General features: G+C 43.2%; 1 protein-coding gene across 2 annotated transcripts in view; it reads left to right on the top strand.

The window, feature by feature from the left end:
- The first annotated feature begins 1613 nt into the window (after positions 1-1613).
- The window catches only part of SCUBE2 (signal peptide, CUB domain and EGF like domain containing 2), a 47749-nt gene continuing 29580 nt past the window's right edge, over positions 1614-19782 (top strand). The window contains exons 1-9 of one of the 2 annotated variants that reach the window (XM_075094778.1): positions 1614-1756; positions 4062-4184; positions 4627-4752; positions 8011-8145; positions 13902-14027; positions 14412-14528; positions 15407-15496; positions 17114-17230; positions 18245-18367. In XM_075094778.1, coding sequence (XP_074950879.1) covers positions 1660-1756; positions 4062-4184; positions 4627-4752; positions 8011-8145; positions 13902-14027; positions 14412-14528; positions 15407-15496; positions 17114-17230; positions 18245-18367 — 1054 coding nt within the window. In that variant the 5' untranslated portion in view covers positions 1614-1659. Of the gene's footprint in view, positions 1761-4026; positions 4185-4626; positions 4753-8010; positions 8146-13901; positions 14028-14411; positions 14529-15406; positions 15497-17113; positions 17231-18244; positions 18368-19782 lie in introns of both variants that reach the window. The other variant, XM_075094779.1, reaches the window with a different exon arrangement.

Genomic DNA, 19782 nt, shown 5'->3' with positions numbered 1-19782 from the left:
TCCTGTTTGTTTTCCAAACTGTGTTGAAATCTTTTCATCTAACCCAGGCATTCCTGAATATTTATGTGTCATTTTATATTTTAGTTTATAGAAGTAAATAAGATGCTTTGCTTTTACTGTGTCTCAAAAAGCTTTAGTTGTTTGGGTATGTGGCTCTTCTCCTCCGTGTCTCTTCCTGGGTTTGTTTTTTCTGCTACACTCTTCATATGCTGAATTTTAATTAAATTAATATTGGTCAAGTTCCTTGAGTACCCTTGGGTGGGAAGTGCCAGAAATATGTAACAGCTTTTCTGTAAGGTAGGTTGTAGTCACATGCCTCAATGGGAGATGGCTCCTCTGTGACTGGGGGAGAATTCTTAACAGGGACACCTTGACTGATATCCCCAGATGAGAGGTGTGTGGATGTGCGAATTCCCATTGTAAGTATGATTGTTTATTCATGAGGTCATGGAAACTGTTGAGAAAGTCTTCATTCATTTATTACTTTCTGTTGGTAGGGGAGGCTTGGTGGGGTATGGTGTGAGGCTTGAGAATCCTTGGAGTGTTTAATGAGTAGCTTTATGCATTTATAGATGAGTTTGACTAAGGCTGAAACCATCCAGGAGATACAATAGGTTGTTTCTCATTGGATTTTAGAAGAGAATAACTTTGATCATTTCAAAAGCAATGAAGCCTGATGCTCCAGTGAGAATGGAAAGTGGTAATTTATAGCTACCATTAAGGAAACAAAGACAAAGACTGAGGGAAAGTTTCACTCTGAAGATTTACTAATGTGTATAAACCACCCTTACAACTAGAAATAGCTCAGTATTTCTCACAGAACAAAACAAAAGAGAAAAGACAGTGAAATGGGGAAGGGAGGGACGGGTGGAAAAGAATACTGCCTGCTTTCACTTGCACCGTGAAAGGTCAAGCAACATTTAGGAAATTGTAATTTCAGTGAATAATGGATAGGTCACTTACCTGCCAAAGGAAGGACAGCTGTGAGAAATCCCTGGCTGGGAAAGGAGGTGGGATGCGGCCAAGGGTGGTGGTGTGATGTTGTGGGTTCTGGTATGGCCTTCAGACAGGGACTTCACGCACTGCACTGGGGTGTAATTACTTGGTAAAAATTCTAGTACTGTATTTTTGAAGAAACACAAGCAAGGCTGGAGTGAGTTGTGTGCATATGGGTTGCGACAGGCTGCAGTCATACAGAATCTCTGCATGGGCTTGTCTCTACTGGAAGCAGACCGTTTTGTGGGCCGCTCCAGAAAGGAGAGCGCGGGTTCCAGTGCACTTGCCGCTGGCACCCACAGTCTGCGTGTGAGGTATTTTATGTACCTTCAGGAAGCATCGGCTCTGCGGGACACCTGTGTTTAGGGTGTTGCGCAGGTGTTTTGAACGCCGGTGTCGTGGGTGGGTGAGCTGGTGCGGTCGACGCAGGGTTTTAATGTGGGATGGGGCGGTTGGCGGCAGGGGGGTGCGCTCGTCGCCCCCGGTCGGCCCGCGGGGGCGGCAGGGGGGCCCGGGCGGGGGCGGCCCGCCCAGCCCTCGCCGCCCCGCGCCCGCTGTCAGTGCGAGGCGGGCCGGCCGCCCGCAGACGCCGCCCTCCGCCGCCTCCTCCCGCCCGGCGGCCGCAGCGGCACCAGCAGCGCAGCCGCCGCCGCAGCGCCATCGATGGGGTCCGGCGGCCGCCGCGGCGCGGCGGGGGCGCGGGCGCTGCCGCTGCTGCTCCTGCTGCTGCCCGCGCCGGGCGCCCCCGCCGCCCTGCCCGGTGAGTGCCGCCCCGCCTTCAGCGCCGTCCCGGGGCACCGGCGGGCTGCTTTTCCCTCAGGACGCCTGGCCGTCGCTACCGGCGGACGGCGGGCGGGACGCCGTTGGCGAGCGGGGTCCCGTTACCGTTACCGGGGCGAGCGGGGTCGCGTTACCGTTACGGGGGCGAGCGGGGTCCCATTACCGAGGCGCGGGGTCGCACCTGGCGGGGCGCCGCAAGCACCGCTGGTGACCCCGAAATGCCGGTTGCCGGGCGGTCTCGCCTGGGAGCGGGGCTGACACGCGACCCCCGAGGGCTGGGCACCCGGTTAACATCTCACCTTTGCCGACGGAGCGGGGAGGTGAACCCTGCGTGTATCGGGGCTTCATCTGCCCTTGGTCGCCGAGGAATAAACCCAGTGATTCCTCCTGCAGCCTTCTCCGCGTCCGCCTTACTGCCAAGTTTACGACTGTGATGTTTGCTCACAGCCTCCCTTCCCTGGGGTCTCTCTCCAGCTCAGGCTGCTGTCACTACACGGGGAAATCTCACTCCCTGTGCCTGGTGATGTTTTTCTAGTCCTCTTTTCTATGCTTCTGTATGCATTAATGCTGGGGGGTGGGGGGGTTGCCGCTGTTTTCCTTACACGCTGCAGACCACAGAGGATTAGTGTAAAAATAAAATAGCAGAATGGCCCTTTTGGCGCTGCCATGAGATACAGTTGACGTCTCTGTGCATAGCTTTGAAAGAAGTTCCCTCCTCGGTGTGTGGTTTCTGGGACCCGCCTTGCCAGGGCAGGTGTGCCCCCCTTGCCTCCCTGGCCCGGGCTGGCAAGGGGAGAGCTTACCGTGCAGGGGGTACGCAGCCAGCACATGCAGCTAGTGCTGCTTTCTGCCCGCTGGCTTTCCTTCCCTACCCAGCCTTTCCTTCTGCTCCCCCTACCTGAATCCCACTAGCTGGAGGTCCCCCCTTACAGGAATTGCTCCCTCAGTTCGCTGCCTCCCCTATTTTTTCAATAGCTTGACTTTTCTGCTTTGAAAGGAAGCGGATTCTGCTGCTCTCTCCGGCTGTTTTCCACTTTCCCCTTGCTTTCTGGCGGTGGTATCTGAGGACCCCATCGCTGTTACCGGCTCTGTGTGCACCTGAGAGCCCGGAGAGCACTGCTGCTCTAGCACTGGCTCTTTGCCTTGTTTCCTGCTGCCAGACGCCATTGGGAGTTAAACCTACATGAATACTTTCTGAAGTTGGCAACTGTTGCAGTACCTACACGCATATTTTGTGACTGGGGGGGCGGGGGGGGGAGAGAGAAAAAAAAAAAAGAGATGAATGCTATAATTGTAAATGGGAGAAGTGCGGGCTGAAATTCCCCGTTAGAAAGTGATCAGTGCTCGCAGATAGTGGGTAGTGGCTGACTAAGTTGTCACCTTCTGCTGATGCTCCTGTAATTCATCCTGTTATTTTAGAGGTCAGTTTTTTGTACCTACGTGGGGTGCTGCTTCTGCAGCTCTTCCTTTTAGCCAGTTGCTACAAATCTTCCTGTTTCTGTGTTTGAATTCTCTTCTGCTGTATGGAAAACTTCTGCTGATGTCTTCTGCTGCCCATAACTTTTCTTCCTCTTCTTCTGTCTACACTTCTTTGTCTCCAGGACTTCTGCCTGTTGGTGTTTCCCTCTCTCCTAATTTCCTCTGCTCTGAAGTTTCCACCTGGATATTTTTCTTCAGTACGCTGTGCTTTGTGATGGCTGGCCAGGTGATTTGGCAATGCTGCTCACCAGATACTATTCTTGTATTTAAAAAATTGGCATTCTTTATAAATTATACATCTGTTTAATGGTAAGTCAGTGTTAACATGTTGGTGGTGACTTTGAAAGTACATTTCTGTAAACTGCCCTTGTTAGTTTAAAAATCATTGGGCTTCCTCAGGGTGATGTCACAGATGTGATCGAGAACTCTTTCAATAACTTTTTTTTTTTGTTAACCAGAAAGATTAACAGTCTCTAATGAATCTCTGTAAAACTGTCAGCTAAATCTCATGGAGGATCTAGCCCATAAGAGGTTATTTTGGATGCACTTATAAGTGGGTACAAAAGCTTAACAGTGGCTTATCTGAATGGTATACAAGTACGTCTGTATGCAGGTAGAGCATTACACAAATCTAAGTTCAGATATGGTCTCTGCATGTTTCTGTCCTGACTCACAAATACATATAATATGCACACATGGACCACAAACAGGAGCTCAAGCCTTCTGTCATCTCGTCAGTGATGTGTGCAGGAGACATGCCCTATTCTCCAGTTCTGACATCCCTTCTGAATCTTGTCTTTTCACAGATGTGGATGAATGTGCCCTGGGGCTTGATGACTGCCACCCAGATGCTATTTGTCAAAACACCCCGAAGCTGTACAAGTGCATGTGCAAAGTGGGTTACACTGGTGAAGGGAAGAAATGTGAAGGTAAAGTGATGGAAGCACTATGCTCTGCCTCGGTCAGCGTGAGTTATTTCTAAGAAGACAGAGCCATTAAAAATAATAGCTTGGAATATGGAGGATGATTTTATATCAAAATAGTAATTATTTCTTCAACTGATACACTACTTGTTTATGAAATCAAAGGCAAACAAATTTTCATGGCTTTTCACCTAGTAATATCACTTGGTCTAATAATTAGTTTGTTGTTTAACCAGCAGCCTTAAAAACTATTAAAGCTACACAGGAATCTCAGGACATTTTGTTACTCTGTAGAAACATTCAGCAAGTAATGTGTTAAGTGTAGTCCATTTGCAAGACAATGATGGTTTCCGACAGCAGTTGCTCTTTGCATTAGTCTTTACACAGTCTCATCTCTATAACACTTAAGCAAGCATCCATCATTATTGATTTTTGCTTTATTCCTTAGACATTGATGAATGTGATAATGACTTCAATGGAGGCTGTGTCCACGAGTGTTTCAATATTCCAGGAAATTACCGCTGCACTTGCTATGATGGCTTTATGCTGGCTCACGATGGCCACAACTGCCTGGGTAAGAAGCGAGTTCATGAACATCGGGGTATGCTAACATAACCCTTTAACTGCATCCGTGGGAAATACATGGTGATCTCTTGGGCTGAATAGGCTCAGCTAGAGATGAATGTTACATATGGGACTAAGGAATTCCAGGTACTGATGTACTAGCCCAGCGTGGCTCTTCCCCCTCTGAATGAGGAGGATAATTGTGCTACATTTCTGTTAAGTGCTTTGGGTTAAAATGTGCAAAGTGCCATCTATTATCATGCTAAATTAGTTTATGTAAAAGAACATGTGTTATCATTGTATCTTTGTTCCACAGTTAGTTTAGGATCAGTTCTTAGGTGTGCTTCTGGGCATAGAAATCTTCTCTCATACATCTGTAATGTGTGGGTTTCTTGCTCTTACTGTGTCTGAGTACTTCTTGACATGAAAGTGTAAGGAAAGGACAATAAGGAGTGTGCAGCAGCTGTATATGATAGAGGCCATTGAAGTACAGAGGGACTAAGCCAAATGCTTGGAGTTTCTCTGTGTGGTTAGTGTGAAGCAAAGTACACAACTCTGGAAATATGTTCAATCCTGGCAACACTCCTTTGACCCTGCATGCATGTACTCCCTCTCACCCTCTTTTTCTTTTCATTTAAGACCTCAATAGTTTCCTTCTTTTTGTGTGTCAGCAGGTGAAAATCTTTAAAAACAGGTAATGAGACCTTGTGGTTTTACTGTGGTAGTGTTCTCCAGTGCACAGTGCAGCAGCGTACAGAAATGCATGAGTTGCCAGCCTGTTGGCAGTGTAGTATGCTGCCAGCGTTACTTCCCTGGGACAGAGCCTCATGTTGCTGAAGCTGTCCTGCTTCCAGGACCCATGCTGGGTACCCTGTGTGGCTCTGCTCTGTGCAGTGGTACCTGTTGCATTTACTTTTTCAGAGATGTCTCAGTTTTTCTCTTCTGCTGCACTGACTGTGGATGTGCCCAGGCAGGCTTCCATGACCATGTCAGTCCAAGGGAAACTTGCTCTTACAGCATAATTTTAAGGTTGTAGTTAGCTTGGCTGGGGTATTTCCCACTTCTGTGTGGTATATCAGATGGAGGATCAGACCATCCCTGGGCTGTATCTTCTGCCGGGACAAATCGGAAAAGCTCTGGGGTCTCCAGCGGGTTGTGTTGGGCTTTACCTGCTGGGAACCTGGTGCGTGCCCACAGATCAACTTTGTTAGGGTGTAAGTGGAGGAGAGGATGAAGTCACTAAGTTCCAAATATTTCACTAAAGAAAGTAGAGAGGGAAGCAAAATACCTGCTGATACTTTAAAGTGATAGGAAGGCCATCTTATTTTTGTCTAAGGCGTTTGTGTAAACACATAATGGAGTTCAGTTTGGGTTACCTTGAAGGTCTGAAAGTGAACGAACACACTGCCTCTTACAATGCCACCAAAGGGTGTATTCTGTTTGTATCCAGTAGCCCCTCTAAAGCCTAATTCAGCTGACTTGTTTGTGATCAGTAAGACCTAGACATAACTTAGACTAAAATCTACCATCTGCTGTTACTGGGAAGCTGCTCAGTATTGCATGGCAGACTTTTTAAAATAAAATAAAATGTCATTGACATACAAGGAAGTTTTTACCACTGACCTGCCAATTTTGAGATGTGATGTAAACGTTAAATAAATATTTTGGCATGCAGCAAATTGGATCACATCTTCTCTTAATCTGTTTATTTACTTTGTTCACGCCAGGGTTGCCCTCCTCTCACCCTTATTTTTGAAGATCTCGGCTGTGTGCCTGGGTTTAAGCCAAATAGACAATTACTTGTTGGAAAGAGATGATTTTTTTTGAAAGCTTTCCAAGGTCTGTAAGACAGAAACATCTGCTGGAGTTCAAATCTGTAGTACTAAAGACCCATGGTGGGTGTTTATTCATGATTGTTTGCACATTCACATCACTGTAGAACTCTAAAAGGCTCAGCTTCTCTGTGATGGAGATATGTCAGCCGCTCTTCTTGCTACAGCAGGTCACATTCTTTTGCATCCAATGGGCTTACTCATTGCCTTCAGTAGAAGTTAAATCTGTTGTAATATTATGTTATGCTTATTACTAAAAGTCTTTCTCTTTCTCCTTTTTTAGAAGACAGCTGTTTTATGCCAGAAATGCTACAATGTTAAATTAAAAATATTGTACTGCTAGCACAGGAACAATGAACAGAACAGGGAGCAAACATGATGTTCCATATGAATTTGCAAATGAGATCAGTGCTTTCCCTCAACAATGTTTTGTCCTGTTTTTTAAGGGACTGAGCATTTTCACTTCCTGTTCAAATTGGCATTTCTGAAAATCAGGGTAGGAAAATGCTTTGCTGGTAGTGGTTACAAAAACCTGCTCTTATTAAGGGGTACAATTCCAGTGAATTGGGGGTTGGGATGAGCGTCCTGTTGTTCAGAGGCTTAGCTGGTTTTTCTACTCTGTTTCTTTTGGGTACCTTGCAAGCAGAGCCTTTCTATATTCTCTGGTACTGTTGAAGCTCTGAATATTGCAAAATCACCATTAAAACTGTTTCCAGAACTTCTGCTCTTGTCCTTGACTGCTGTCAGGCAACACTGCAGCAGCCTTGATGTTAAGTGGTGATGACCTAGGGTTGAGGGAGGAGGAAAATAAATCAGAGCATCAGAACAGATGTGATGTGTGAATTCTAACTAGACCTAAAGTAAGAAGGAGCAGATAGGTTTTAAGCTAAATTTATTTTGAGGTTCGTATTTTTCTTGTTCCACCTTTGCTTCAGAATGGGGAGCTTTCTGGAAAAACACCTTTTATAGCTTGGATAGATTTGGAGACAAAGTTGTGTCCCACTAAGCAAGACAGAACCATGTATAGATGCTCAACCTAGATGTAAATGTGCTAGGCTGCTGAGTGGCAGTACTATCCAGCTGCACTGAGAGGCAGAGTACGTTCATGTAGGTGGAGTGTGGAGCCCTTCTTATGGGTCCAGTGAAGCTACTCTGCTGTAGTTGTAACCAGTAACTCTGGTTAGTTGGCCAGCATTTCTGGGAGCCCTGTGATCGATTGGGCAAACTGCAAACAGGAGGAGCAGCAGCAAAAATATAGTTTCCCAAGGGTGACAGCACAACAACAACAACACGCTGTCCTGGGGTGTCTAAGCTGCCTGGGTGGTTACGTGCTGAGTAGATGTCTGTCTGCACTGCACATTGAGTGACTGCTGCCAATATGAGTGTATTGGTTTTACTTCAGAGCTGATCTGTCTCTTTCTCTCTCTCTCTTTCAGATACTGATGAATGCATGTTCAACAATGGTGGTTGCCAACATGTTTGTGTCAACACTGTGGGGAGCTATGAATGTCGCTGTAAGGAAGGATTCTTTCTAAGTGATAACCAGCATACGTGCATCCACCGCTCAGAAGGTATGGCTGCTTCCCTCCAGGCACCAAGCAGGAGTTTTTGACAGAAGCTAACTGCAAAATCTCTAAAACAGCTTCAGAAGTATTTTTAGGTTGAGTTTTTCAAAGCTGTGAAGGGTCTTGAAGTCCTCACTCCTTTTAAAAGGAATAGTATGTCAGAATCTTCTAAGTGACTTTGAAGACTCTTTACATCCCTCTGCCCCTTTGATCCCACCTGTATGTCTGCAGTGTTGTGCCTGTTAAAGGCTGTACTGCTTGTAGTCCCAGTGTACTTCATGCTCTGTTGTGCAGCTAAGCTGTGTCCTGATCCAGGGAATGTCAACAAATCGAAGGACAGTGAGCTCTGACCATTTCCATTGGCTTTAGTTACAGGACAATGCCTGCATTACCTGCAGGTACCTTTTAGATTACCTGTACAGTGTTTAGGTTTCAGCTAAGAGATTTATTGTTTGTCAGCCCCAAAGGTATTCAAATCACATTCTTCATTTTGAGTGAAAACTTTATGAAGCGACCTTTGAGAGATCAGAGAGCCTTGGATATCTAATTAGGCATCGGATGGAACCAAATTATTTTGGATGCCCTTAGGGAATACTTTAAAGTGGTTGCTCAGATCAGGGAGTTGTCCATTGAACTGTATAGTGAATATCATACTAAGAAGTATTTAAAGATGCAAGGCTTTCTTTAATCTATGGCTTATCGTTGGCATGACTATAAGAGGAGTCTAAGCATGAATAAACAAATGTCACTTTAAAAACCCCCATAGTGAAGAGATCAACATTTATAGATATACAAGGCCATCCACAGATGAGTGCACCGAGGTGGCTGTCATCTGACAGATGACAATGTCATCTGAATTGATCTTTTGTTTGAATTAAGAATTTGTATTCTCAGCTTCTCTGGTACTGGGCTTGGTCTCACAGGGGTCTGCTGATGTATGGTGATTTCTCAGGCTATAGCTCAGCTTCTCACTGCAGGAGCAGAGCCAGGAGTGAGGACAAGCAGGAAGGCTGCAGTAGTGGGGCAAAGCATTTCCCTTCATGTTGCCTTGCTAGCAGTGATGTGTGTGTGTGCGTGCATGGATCATGAATCTAAGGATGAAAATCAGTTGCTTGAACTCCTTGTCTTGTCTGATGCCAAGATGCCAAGAGAGGGAAAACTTCCAATTCCTTTTGTTCTTACTTGCTGCTACTTGAGTACCTTTTACTCTCCTGAACTAACAGCAGCATTTCCTGTCGTTAATAATTGTTCCCTAAATTGTATCTTTGGAATTCTACCTCCATTCTCTTACTTTGAAAGATACAGTTAATTTCTTTTAACTTTTTTGCAAAAAAGGCCTTTTTTCCATAATACCTAATTTCCACTTAATTTGGTCCTTTTTTTTTTTTTTGGTACTTTGGAGAAGAAAAGCAAGAGGGGAAAAAAGATGCATTTTTTCCTAAAAATTGCTAAATAAAAGATAGTTTTATGGAAACCTGTCTTAAGAAAAAAAAACCCTTAGTGTGTTTGCCTGAAATGCTTTTTTTCTTCATACTAAAATACAGACATGTTTGGTTTGTTTTCTTTAAAAGCCATTTTTCAGGGTATCATGCTGTGACTGTTTCCCTCCCGGGCGCCCCCCCCCAACTGTGAAGAAGTGTTCCGTGGGATTCCCCACTTTTTTTCTTTTTTTTAATTCTTTTTAATTCCTTGGGTGGGCAGGTCTGTTGTAAGCCAAATCTCATTGCTCTATCTTTCCCCTGACTTTGTTCTCTGCTTTTCTGCTCATCACTAAGTCTTCTGTTCTCTGCCTTGTGTATGCATGTCTCAGTGTATATACTTTATTATTTCTCTTTTGAGACCTCACAGCATTGATCAAAACTGCATTTGGCATCTACTGCCTAGGCGATCTATTCAGTTTTGCTTCTTACCTGTAATAAAAGGGAGTATAGGGAGTATTTCCTTCCCTGTCTCCCAGCCCAGTTAAGAGGCCTTCCCAGTGGTCTGCAGTACTGGCCTTTACATACACAGAAAAAGAGTGAACTGGAATTGAGATAGGAGAACTAGAGAGGCTTGGGGCTGCTGTATTCCTCAGTGTAACAGGGGAGCCTAAGGGTCATTTGCCCTGCCAAGTCTATGTGCAATTAGCCTCTGGGTTCCCTGTCAGTTACTGTGATATGGGACTCAAGGTCAGGTAGCTATTAGAGTTTGATAATTAAAGTTGATTCTTCATCTGATGTGACTCTGTTGGTCTGAAGCACAGGGGCTTGATGATTCTGCCTAGCCCCTGCTTAAACCACAGGAACTTGGTGTGTCTTCAGAAGTTGTGCACAATCCTATTTTTTTTCCTTGGCTGGCTGCTCTGAGTGAGCTCTTCGTCTATATGTGGGAGAAACCACACACTTTGGGAGGCTGTTACAGTAGCTGGCAGGACATCCACGCACATGTAGCTTGTTTCTGTGTTTAACTAGCTCCATATTAGAGAATACAAAAATTTGAAGGAAAACAGAGTTTTTCACAAGTGAATATGTGGTACATCTTGTGGTTGCTATTGCTATGGATGACAAATCTTGCTACTCTCCGTTGTGGTATTTCACAGTCATAGCTATCTACTTGTTGGACTGAATCAATGGGAGTGAATTGGACCTGCAAGGTGAAAGCCACATTTGAAATGGCTGTGTGAACTGGAGACTTGTACACAGGGGACCATATCAGCTGTTGCTCTTAGAGTCCTTCTGACTGTGGAGAACAGTGATAACTAGAAAGTTTTTTGGAAAAAGTTGTCTTGACACAGGGGTGTAGAAAGCATGCAAAAAATAAAAGTGTTCCTGGGATGTCCTGTTCTGCTGGCTGTGCTGATTCTCCTTGGCACTTGGCTATTAGAGGGTGCCTCTGAGAATCTCTGGTAGTTCTTTGTACAGTTGCAGTTGCGTCCTCTCCCTCTGTCCTTTTGAGTGCCTGTTTGAATGTGCCCTAAATGGGCATATTCAAATGCCCTAATGTTCTTAGCGGATTGATGGTGATGTCCCTACATCATCTGTGTAAAAAAAAAAAAAAAAAACACAAAACCAAACCCAAAGATTTAAACACAGATCATACATGTAAGAGACTAATTTAACATGGCCTGATAGGGAAATACCATGCTGGCTTTTTGCCTCTGTCTTGCCAGTGACAGGAGTGATCAGATTTCACTGAAGTTTGCTGGGTAACTTCACGAAGATCTAGTCATCAGAAAGGACTCATCTGGCTTAGGGTCTGCTAGGCCAGTCAGGCACTGGATTCAGCTCTCTTGGCTGTGACTGCGGTGATCAAGAGACCCATCCATCCCAAGATGGTTGTATGTCAGTAGGGCAAGGTCCCTGCAAGAGAAATTGTCTGCCTGGGAAGCATGTGTTGGGATTTGACCAAAAATTGTTTGGGGTGGTTCTGGACCACAATCTGCCATTGCAACGCCTCTGGAACAATGTGACCTGGGATACTTTGCGTCCATGGAGGAGTTTGCAGTCACACAGCATTTATAGTTTTACAGACATTTCTTTAATAAAACCTTATAAAATGGGGCTGAGCAGAAATCTTCTACAACCTTTGGAAACAAGCAGCAGCTTCATAGGGAATGCTAGGATGTGCAGATGCATGTATCTTCTATGAAATGCTGTCTTTTGGGTCAGCTAGATTTTGGTGGGTTTGGTCATGTACCTTGTTACACAATAGGTACTTTGTTATTAATATGTGTCTTGGTTTTGGAAGTGCAGTTTTAGCTTTCTGTGGAGACCTGATTGAATTCTGCTCACTCAGAAAGGAGCAATCCCAAATTGGGCATTAAAACCATTTGTCTGATGTCAGTGAACTTTACCAAAGTACCTGCTTGAACAGTTTCCCCTTTAGTAGCTCAATAGAGACAAAAGAATAACTTTGTTAACAGAAACTAAGCTGTTAATGCTCTTAATGCTTTCTAACACCTCTGAGCTAAGAGACCAAACCATATTGCATGCTTAAGAACAGAAACGTCACAAAACCACAAGAGTTAATGAGGCTAATTTGTGGCCTCATAGGTTGTCTCGTTCCTTGACTGACAACATAATAATGGATGGCAGCTTTCACGGGGGCTTCTTGGACAGTGTCTGTGTGCTGCAGTGTTTGAAGTGTCATTGTCTTGTTAGGCTTCTACAGAGCCCTCACTGTGGGAAAGGAATCAAAAAGCCAGTAGAGCAGAATAATCTAGACTCTGCAATATCCATTCTTTTGTTGCTTAAAGCTGTCTTAATAGAGAAAAAGGGTACTCTAGCTTGTGCTTCAGATGGCAAGAGTCATGTGCAGATAAAGACCTAATTGAAGTGTGGTGGAATAATGGTGACAAGCTAACCTCTGCTTGCCAATACAGTGTTTTCATTTCATAAGGCTGCAAAAAGGGCTGTATAAATTTTAAAAATGTCATTATCTCTCTGTGCATCTGCTCAACTCAGTAGAATTTCACTGAGGTAATGTGGGATGAGCCATTGCAGCCAAAGTATGCTTCACTTAGTCTTCTCATATGAAGTGCTCTCACTAAGAAGAGCAAGCGTTTTGGTATCTTATAAAAGCCAAATGCACCAAGGCAGAGAATTTCACAGCAAAGGTGTGTTCTCTGTACAGCTGACGAGAGCATTCAGTTGTCTCCTTTCCCAATTTTGTAGCGCTATAGAAGACCAGCAAAAATCTGTGGTGTACTGTTAGAAGAAAAACTATTCTTTTAATTTGGTCTGATGATCCCATTTGATAACTCAGCCAGCTGCTGTGTAGTTTTAAGTTGTGTGTGTACAAATTGTGTCACCATCTCGCCAATGGCAAAAACATTGATTTACCTGAACCATGGGGCAAGGTGAAAGAAGTTCATAAAATAACTCGAGGAACAATTCCTCCCTGTTTAATTGTCTTTACCTTTCTGCAAAGGCCAGGCAAGACACTCTGGAAGTCATTGAGTGTTGGTGCATGAACAGCATGTGACTGTCAGAGACAAAAATGGCAGGATGTTTTTAGGAGGCGCACCAAAAGGAAGAAAGTTGCTAGTGTCACATTGCTTTTTCATTTGGTTAAAGCAGGCACTGGCACTGAACTCTGTCCAGCTGGGAAGGTGTGTAGAAATACAGAACTCTGTGATAATCCCCAGGGGGGTTATTCTGGGAACCATCAAACCACCAAACAAAAATGGTTAACAAAAAAGAGAATTGACATACAACATACGTACAATCTTCATGTCTGCCTGGTCACTCTTTGTTCACTGATGATATAGCTTATGACTTTGGGAATCTGCTTTGTAGGCCAGTAGTTGAAATAGGGATGACTTTTGTGACTGTTGGCCTAGGTCTTTCTGTGTCTGGTGGCTGCTCTTTCAAGCAGAAGAATAAGAATTTCACTTTAGGCTTTGATCTCGCCAGCTATCAGCTATGTTGCAATTTTTATAAAAGAAATTAGGAGGTTTTATAAACACTGGTATAAAGTGAGAGCATTGCATGAGAATGCAGATGCTGTACAAATCTAGGGATGTTCCTTTTTGACCTTGTAGTCAAAGCACATGGGCACAGAAGAGATCACAGATGGAGAAACCTTGGAGCCATTGACTTTGCAGGATTTTACTTCCTGCCTTTTGCGTCTGTAAGCTTGTACTTCTAGTCCTAACACTGTAGAGTCTGTCCAGAAGTAGCAGGCCGCTGTCTGTGTGGGTATTGAATGGACTTTATTTGACTGTTGCCTGCACACAGAGACGCTGAGGATGCTGATGCACTTGCACTTGTCCTGTTTTGCAGAAGGCATGAGCTGCATGAATAAAGATCATGGCTGTGCCCACATCTGCAGAGAAACACCCAAAGGAGGAGTTGCCTGTGAATGCCGACCGGGATTTGAACTGTCCAAGAACCAGAGGAGCTGCATTTGTATGCAACATTCTGCATATGCTTATGGTTTCCCAAAGTGAACAAATAGTGTTCTGTTTGCAGTGATATGGGATTTGGTATGTTATAGCTAAACTGGGATGAAATGCCTAAATTGTGTGCAGTTTAATTCAACTAGAATCAGTGGCTTTGCTGGATGCTATCACACCAGCTTATTGGTTGCCTCCATATCTGTAGTTTGCAAGTTGTGCCATCATTCATAATGACAGTGCTCAAGAGAGCTCTGCGGTGTTTGTCTCACAGAATTCTTCAGGAAAGGGGCATGTTAGGAAGGTGCATTGGATGGTTAAATGGAGACAGAATTGCATACTGTCTTTCAAAGATGCTGGAAGTACTTGTGAGACATAACATATATTTTCTTCTTAGTAACATGTAATCATGGAAATGGTGGCTGTCAACATACATGTGATGATGCTGACAATGGGCCTATTTGTGGATGTCACCCCAAGTATATCATGCATGTGGATGGGAAAACCTGCCTGGGTCAGTATACAGTGGAGGGAAGTAGTTTTCTATTGATGACTAACTCTAGAGTGGTGTGCTGTTGCTGTGTGTATGTGATTAATGCTTCTCTTAATAGCATGGCTAGAAAATGTCAAGGAATCCAAAACTAAGAAACCTGCTAGTGCGTGAGTGAGTTGGTTGGGTCCAGGCAACTTATGCTTCCCTATATAAATAGTTACCTAATACTACTGCAGTCTGCAGTTATTACTGGTCTCTCTGAAGCACAAGGCCTGTCACTAACCAGAGATGGTTCCCTTCCCTCTAGGATATTTTAGGTTCAGTTTCTTGTATAGCATGAGCCAGAGAGTGTAACCAAGCAGTATGTGGGCTAAAACCAGAACTCTGAATTCAATTAAAGTACAATGTTTGCAAGGAAGTTATCCAGTAAAGAAAGCACTTAAGATCTATAAACCCTTCCAGTTTCTGAAAGGGTTTATTGTCTGTTGATTGGAATCAAATGCTCAGGCGTAACTGGCTGGTCCTTATATTAGTCCATGATAGTTGATGACAATGTGCTCTTGACAGAACAGTTCATGACAGTTCAATTAGTTCTTTCATCTTGTTGCTGTTCACTACATCCATAGCACATCTTCTGTTTTGTTAAGAATACTGAAGCAAACATGAGTTGTAAGGAAGCAACAAAAGCAAAGTATTCTCATGGTTTTGACTGAAGGGTCTTAATGATTTTCATTATTACTTTCTTTTTGAAAAAAAATTATTTCTGCCTAGTCAGTTCTGACTGTCTCAGATAATTCAGTGTGTGATGCAGCTGTTTGCATGCGTGTATGCATTGGGTATCAGATGAGGCTTCTGGTCAGGGCACCTTCACTCATTTGCTTTTTTCGTGTTCCTTACAGAGAGGGAGGAGGCTGCTGCTGAAATTTCTGAGGGAAACACTACAGCAGGAGCTGACGTGGACAAGAGGGTGAAGCGACGGTTGCTTATGGGTAAAAGTGCTTATCCAAAATAATTTTGGTGTTTGATGAAGTCTTTTAGATTGAAGAATTGGTTTGTTTTTTTTAAATTGTAACCATTGTAGCTCTGGGCTGAATTCTGCCTGAGATGCTCCAGGAAATTAATATTTTCCATAACATAAGAAACTAAGTACATGTTTGTGATGGTCAATAGGAGGAGGTGTCAGGAACTTGCCCTTAAAGTACGGCATGTTTCCATGGTTCTAATTCATCATGAGAATGCCATACAATCCCTTCTGTGCTAGGGGTTTAGCCAAGTAATTGTGGAGGAAGCAGTGTTTTTTACCTACTTCTCTTCAACCAAAAGTATAATTCTGCATGGAAGAGAATTGGGCCCAGTGGTGGATTGCATCTAGGACATGTTAGGGTACAGGACTATCTTACTCTTTTCTACAGGTGATCACATCTGGCCCAGAATGCCAGCCTCTGAGGGTCTGTCACTACTGTGAAGGCACTGGCATGGGAAACAATCTCTGTGGCCTCAGGGCAGCTGGGTCAGTGGATGTCCACCTCTCAAAAGCCCGTATTCCAGGCAGGCAGGGTGCATTTACTGTGCTTATAGGCATTTGCCACAGAAGTGGCATGGAGGCTGAGGAATAAACTACTGAAAGTATAGGGCTAACTCTGAGCTCCTGAATCCATATTCAGACGCCTAAATGAATAGCCTCATTTTCAAGAAAATTGCTTTTCTGTGGAAAGAGGAAGAAAGAGGAGGTACTCTGTCTTCACGTGGAGGTTGGACGCAGTGTCCCAATATTAAATATGAGATGAGAGACTGGCAGGGAACAAACCAGTAAAGGTCTCAAAACTTGAAAATAAGTAACATATGCTTGATGCTGCAGAAAACTAGGAGACAGGGCTAGAAAGAGAGGATTTCAAAAATCCGACATATAAAATGATCTTTGCAGCTCTCTGAATCAATATGTGCTGGATAAAATTACATTTGTCCGGCCAGTGAAAAGGTTGTTAGACTGACTACAAGAGGATGAATGCCAGAGAGTGAGTTATTTCTGTTCAGTTGGATGTGAAGAACTATATTTTAGGTGTGTTTGCTAGAAAGGTTTGGTGAGATTTAAACACAGTTTGCATAGGGGGAAGTTAGAGGAACATTAGGTTGAGATGGCACCTGGGTTACAAGCCTGAAGGAACGCTCAGTGTGGGTGTAATCCACCATGACTGGAAGCACAGGTAGCATGTGAAAGTGTGCTGGGAGGGATTTAAGAAAATTGGTTTAGTGGTGCTGAGTGTAACCAGGTGCCTGAGCATTGGTGGGAAAGGTTGGACGATCAGCCAGGATTGAGCGTGGGCATAAGGAGACAGGCTGACAGGAACAGATCATCATCAAGGAGCGGGGATTTGTGTTTAAGGACAAGAATATCCAGAGACAGTATCTTAGTTTGTAGAGTCTCCACAAAAAAACTGGACATAGCTGAGGCAGGGATTTTGCCAACACATGTATTTAGTAGTTGCTCCTGTATACTAGGCTAAATGTAGTTGAATAGCAGTGTGCTTGGAACCTTATATCACATGGTGTTTCTTGTTACCATTATAATATCCCTGAGCAAACTTCAGCTTTATCTTGTTGGCTAGAAACGTGCGCAGTAAATAACGGCGGCTGTGATCGTACGTGTAAAGATACATCGACTGGAGTTCACTGCAGCTGTCCTGTTGGATTCACACTCCAGTTTGATGGGAAGACATGTAAAGGTGAGTTTTATACTCGTGGGCACGTGCATACCAACACCTTGCCGTAAGATATTAATCTCCAAATGAAGGTAATCCAGTGTCCAGAGGAAAGCTAGTATGTATAATCTGACCTAAGAAAGGACTGCAGCCAGGGGTAGACACACAGTTTCCATCACATCAGGTGCATCACGTGCAGAGAATCTCTGCTGCTCTGCCCTCCTTCTCAGCACTTCCACCCCTCCTGCCGAGATGGCCTTATTTTTCACAGATGAAGTCTGGTAGGAGGTAATACAGGTCTTTGGTAAAGTAGATGTCAGTACTGGGAGAGGGAGGCGTGTATGTTCTTACAGGCATACAGTCTAATAGTCTGCTATTCTACCCACAGCTAGCTGGGTGTTAGTGCAGTTTGCAAGTAAATATCAGTGTGTAAACAGGGATGTGTGAGTAGAATTACTTATACTGGTCCAAGCAGCTCTAATGAGAGTACTGGGAAGGAGGAAAGGGATGTTTACGTTATATATTAGAATACATTTTCCAGTAATTAGATGTTAAGACTGTTCTGCTAGGCGAAAATGATGGAATCTCCATGCCTGAGTAAATTAATATTAGATAAAGGACTCATTCTAATATGGGCATGAAAAGGGCAGGGTAGCTCCGGAAGTGTCCTCTGTCTGGGATTTTTGCAGGGCTCAGGAAGAAGAAATGGAGAGAATGTTTAGAAAGCTTAAAACCTGCTAAGGACCATTTAAATCAAAGTGTTTCCAAACAGAACTTACGGAAATGAATGTGAATACATGTACCCAAATGTAACTGACAGCAATATGTTAAATGAAAGCAAATAACACTGTCATGGGGCTGAATGGGCCAGATCATTCTTAAGAGCTGGATCTGATCTTCCTTAAAATTTGTAGTAATCTCACTAGGTTTTGTTTCTGGGCTTCTCTAACCAATTGGACGTGACTATTTTCTGGATCTGGCAGTGGAAGTACATTGAATGTACCGTGTTTATTTGCTGAAGCACTTTTTTTGTTACAGATATTGATGAATGCCAGTCCAATAATGGAGGCTGTGATCATTTCTGTAAAAACACTGTTGGCAGTTTTGATTGCAGCTGCAGAAAAGGATTTAAATTATTAACAGATGAGAAGTCCTGTCAAGGTATGTGCATTGGAGAGGCAATAGAAGTAGAACAAATCAGCATGGCTTGGACATCTACTACAATGATGAAGTGATAATGGACTCCAGAATAATTTCCATGCCTCAGTTTTGGGTTTTTTGTATTGGTTTTTTTTTTTTTTCTTTCTGAAACAGCTGTTGAGTTAACACAGTCAGATTGCTACTATTGTAGGAGGTATGTTTAACAGCACAGTGAACTATTATCTGGAAATGACAGAGATAGCATCATATTAAAAAGCTCTTTATGAGGATAATACTCCTCCCACTTCTATTAAAGATCTTAAAGAAAATAGAAATATGGAAAAAATAGAAAAACAGAATATCTCTCTGTCCATCTTACTGACTAGTTCACAATTGTAGTGAAATTATTTTTTCTTAGTGTGACATTTAGATGCCATGAGATCATTATTTAAAGAAAAAAAGATACAATGTGATCTATGAAATTATAGGCCTGTAGACAAACTGGAATCACTATTCCCTAAAACATCACAGAGTATTTGATTTTTAGGGTGACATGGATTTCTCCTGTGAGACTTAGACAGTGTATTTGCTTTTCTGTATAATAGTTTGTAAGTATAGAGTTAGCAACCAATTTTAAGCTGCATAAATACATTAAAATGTAAAGATCAAAATGACCTGTGGTTTTGGAAGAGCTACGGTATGAAACAATGTAAAGCCAATCAGCCAGGTGGGGGGGTGAATAATTCCATTTCCTAGACAACCAGCTGACATTAATGATGAATTTCAGAAAGCTGAACTGACCAACAGAAAATAATTTTCACCTGGGTTTTTGGTGCATTTTTATCCTTTTTAAATCAGACAGAGAAGGCCAACTATTTATACAGAGCAAACTTACTATAAAACCATAAAATTTTCAAGATAGTTTGAGGTTTTTTACATTCATAGACAGATTCCATTAACTTTAAAGACTTGCATCTCCCTTTTGTCCCTGTCACTTCTGTTACTTTCCCTAGATAATTTCAAAAGTGGTGCCTTGAAGTATGCCAAAGCTCAAGAAAAAAGAATGATGTAATGTGATGTTCATGTAAACTTTTTTTTTATCTTGCAACATTCTTACATGGTATGCATAATGTACTAGCGTAGAAGCTTTAGGTGCTTTTGATGGTATAATAAGCATTCAGGGCCTCAGAAAGTGGTGGGAATTTTGTCATTTTACCATTTAATTCACTGAGATAATGATTAGGCTGTTATACTAACTAGAAGATGTGTGCAAAGTGATTGCAATGCAAAGGAAAATTTTCGCTGGCTAAAACAGATATCTCGGCAGCTTTTAGAGACAGACGTTGAAGTCTAAATATACAGTATAATGGATCCATGGAAAAATTCACCAAATTATTCCAGTCATCTGTCTTCAGGTGTGTATCAGAGAACATGGT

Source organism: Phalacrocorax aristotelis, chromosome 5, assembly GCF_949628215.1.
Source record: "Phalacrocorax aristotelis chromosome 5, bGulAri2.1, whole genome shotgun sequence".
Taxonomy (NCBI): Eukaryota; Metazoa; Chordata; class Aves; order Suliformes; family Phalacrocoracidae; genus Phalacrocorax; species Phalacrocorax aristotelis.
This window is presented reverse-complemented; position numbering and strand designations above follow the sequence as displayed.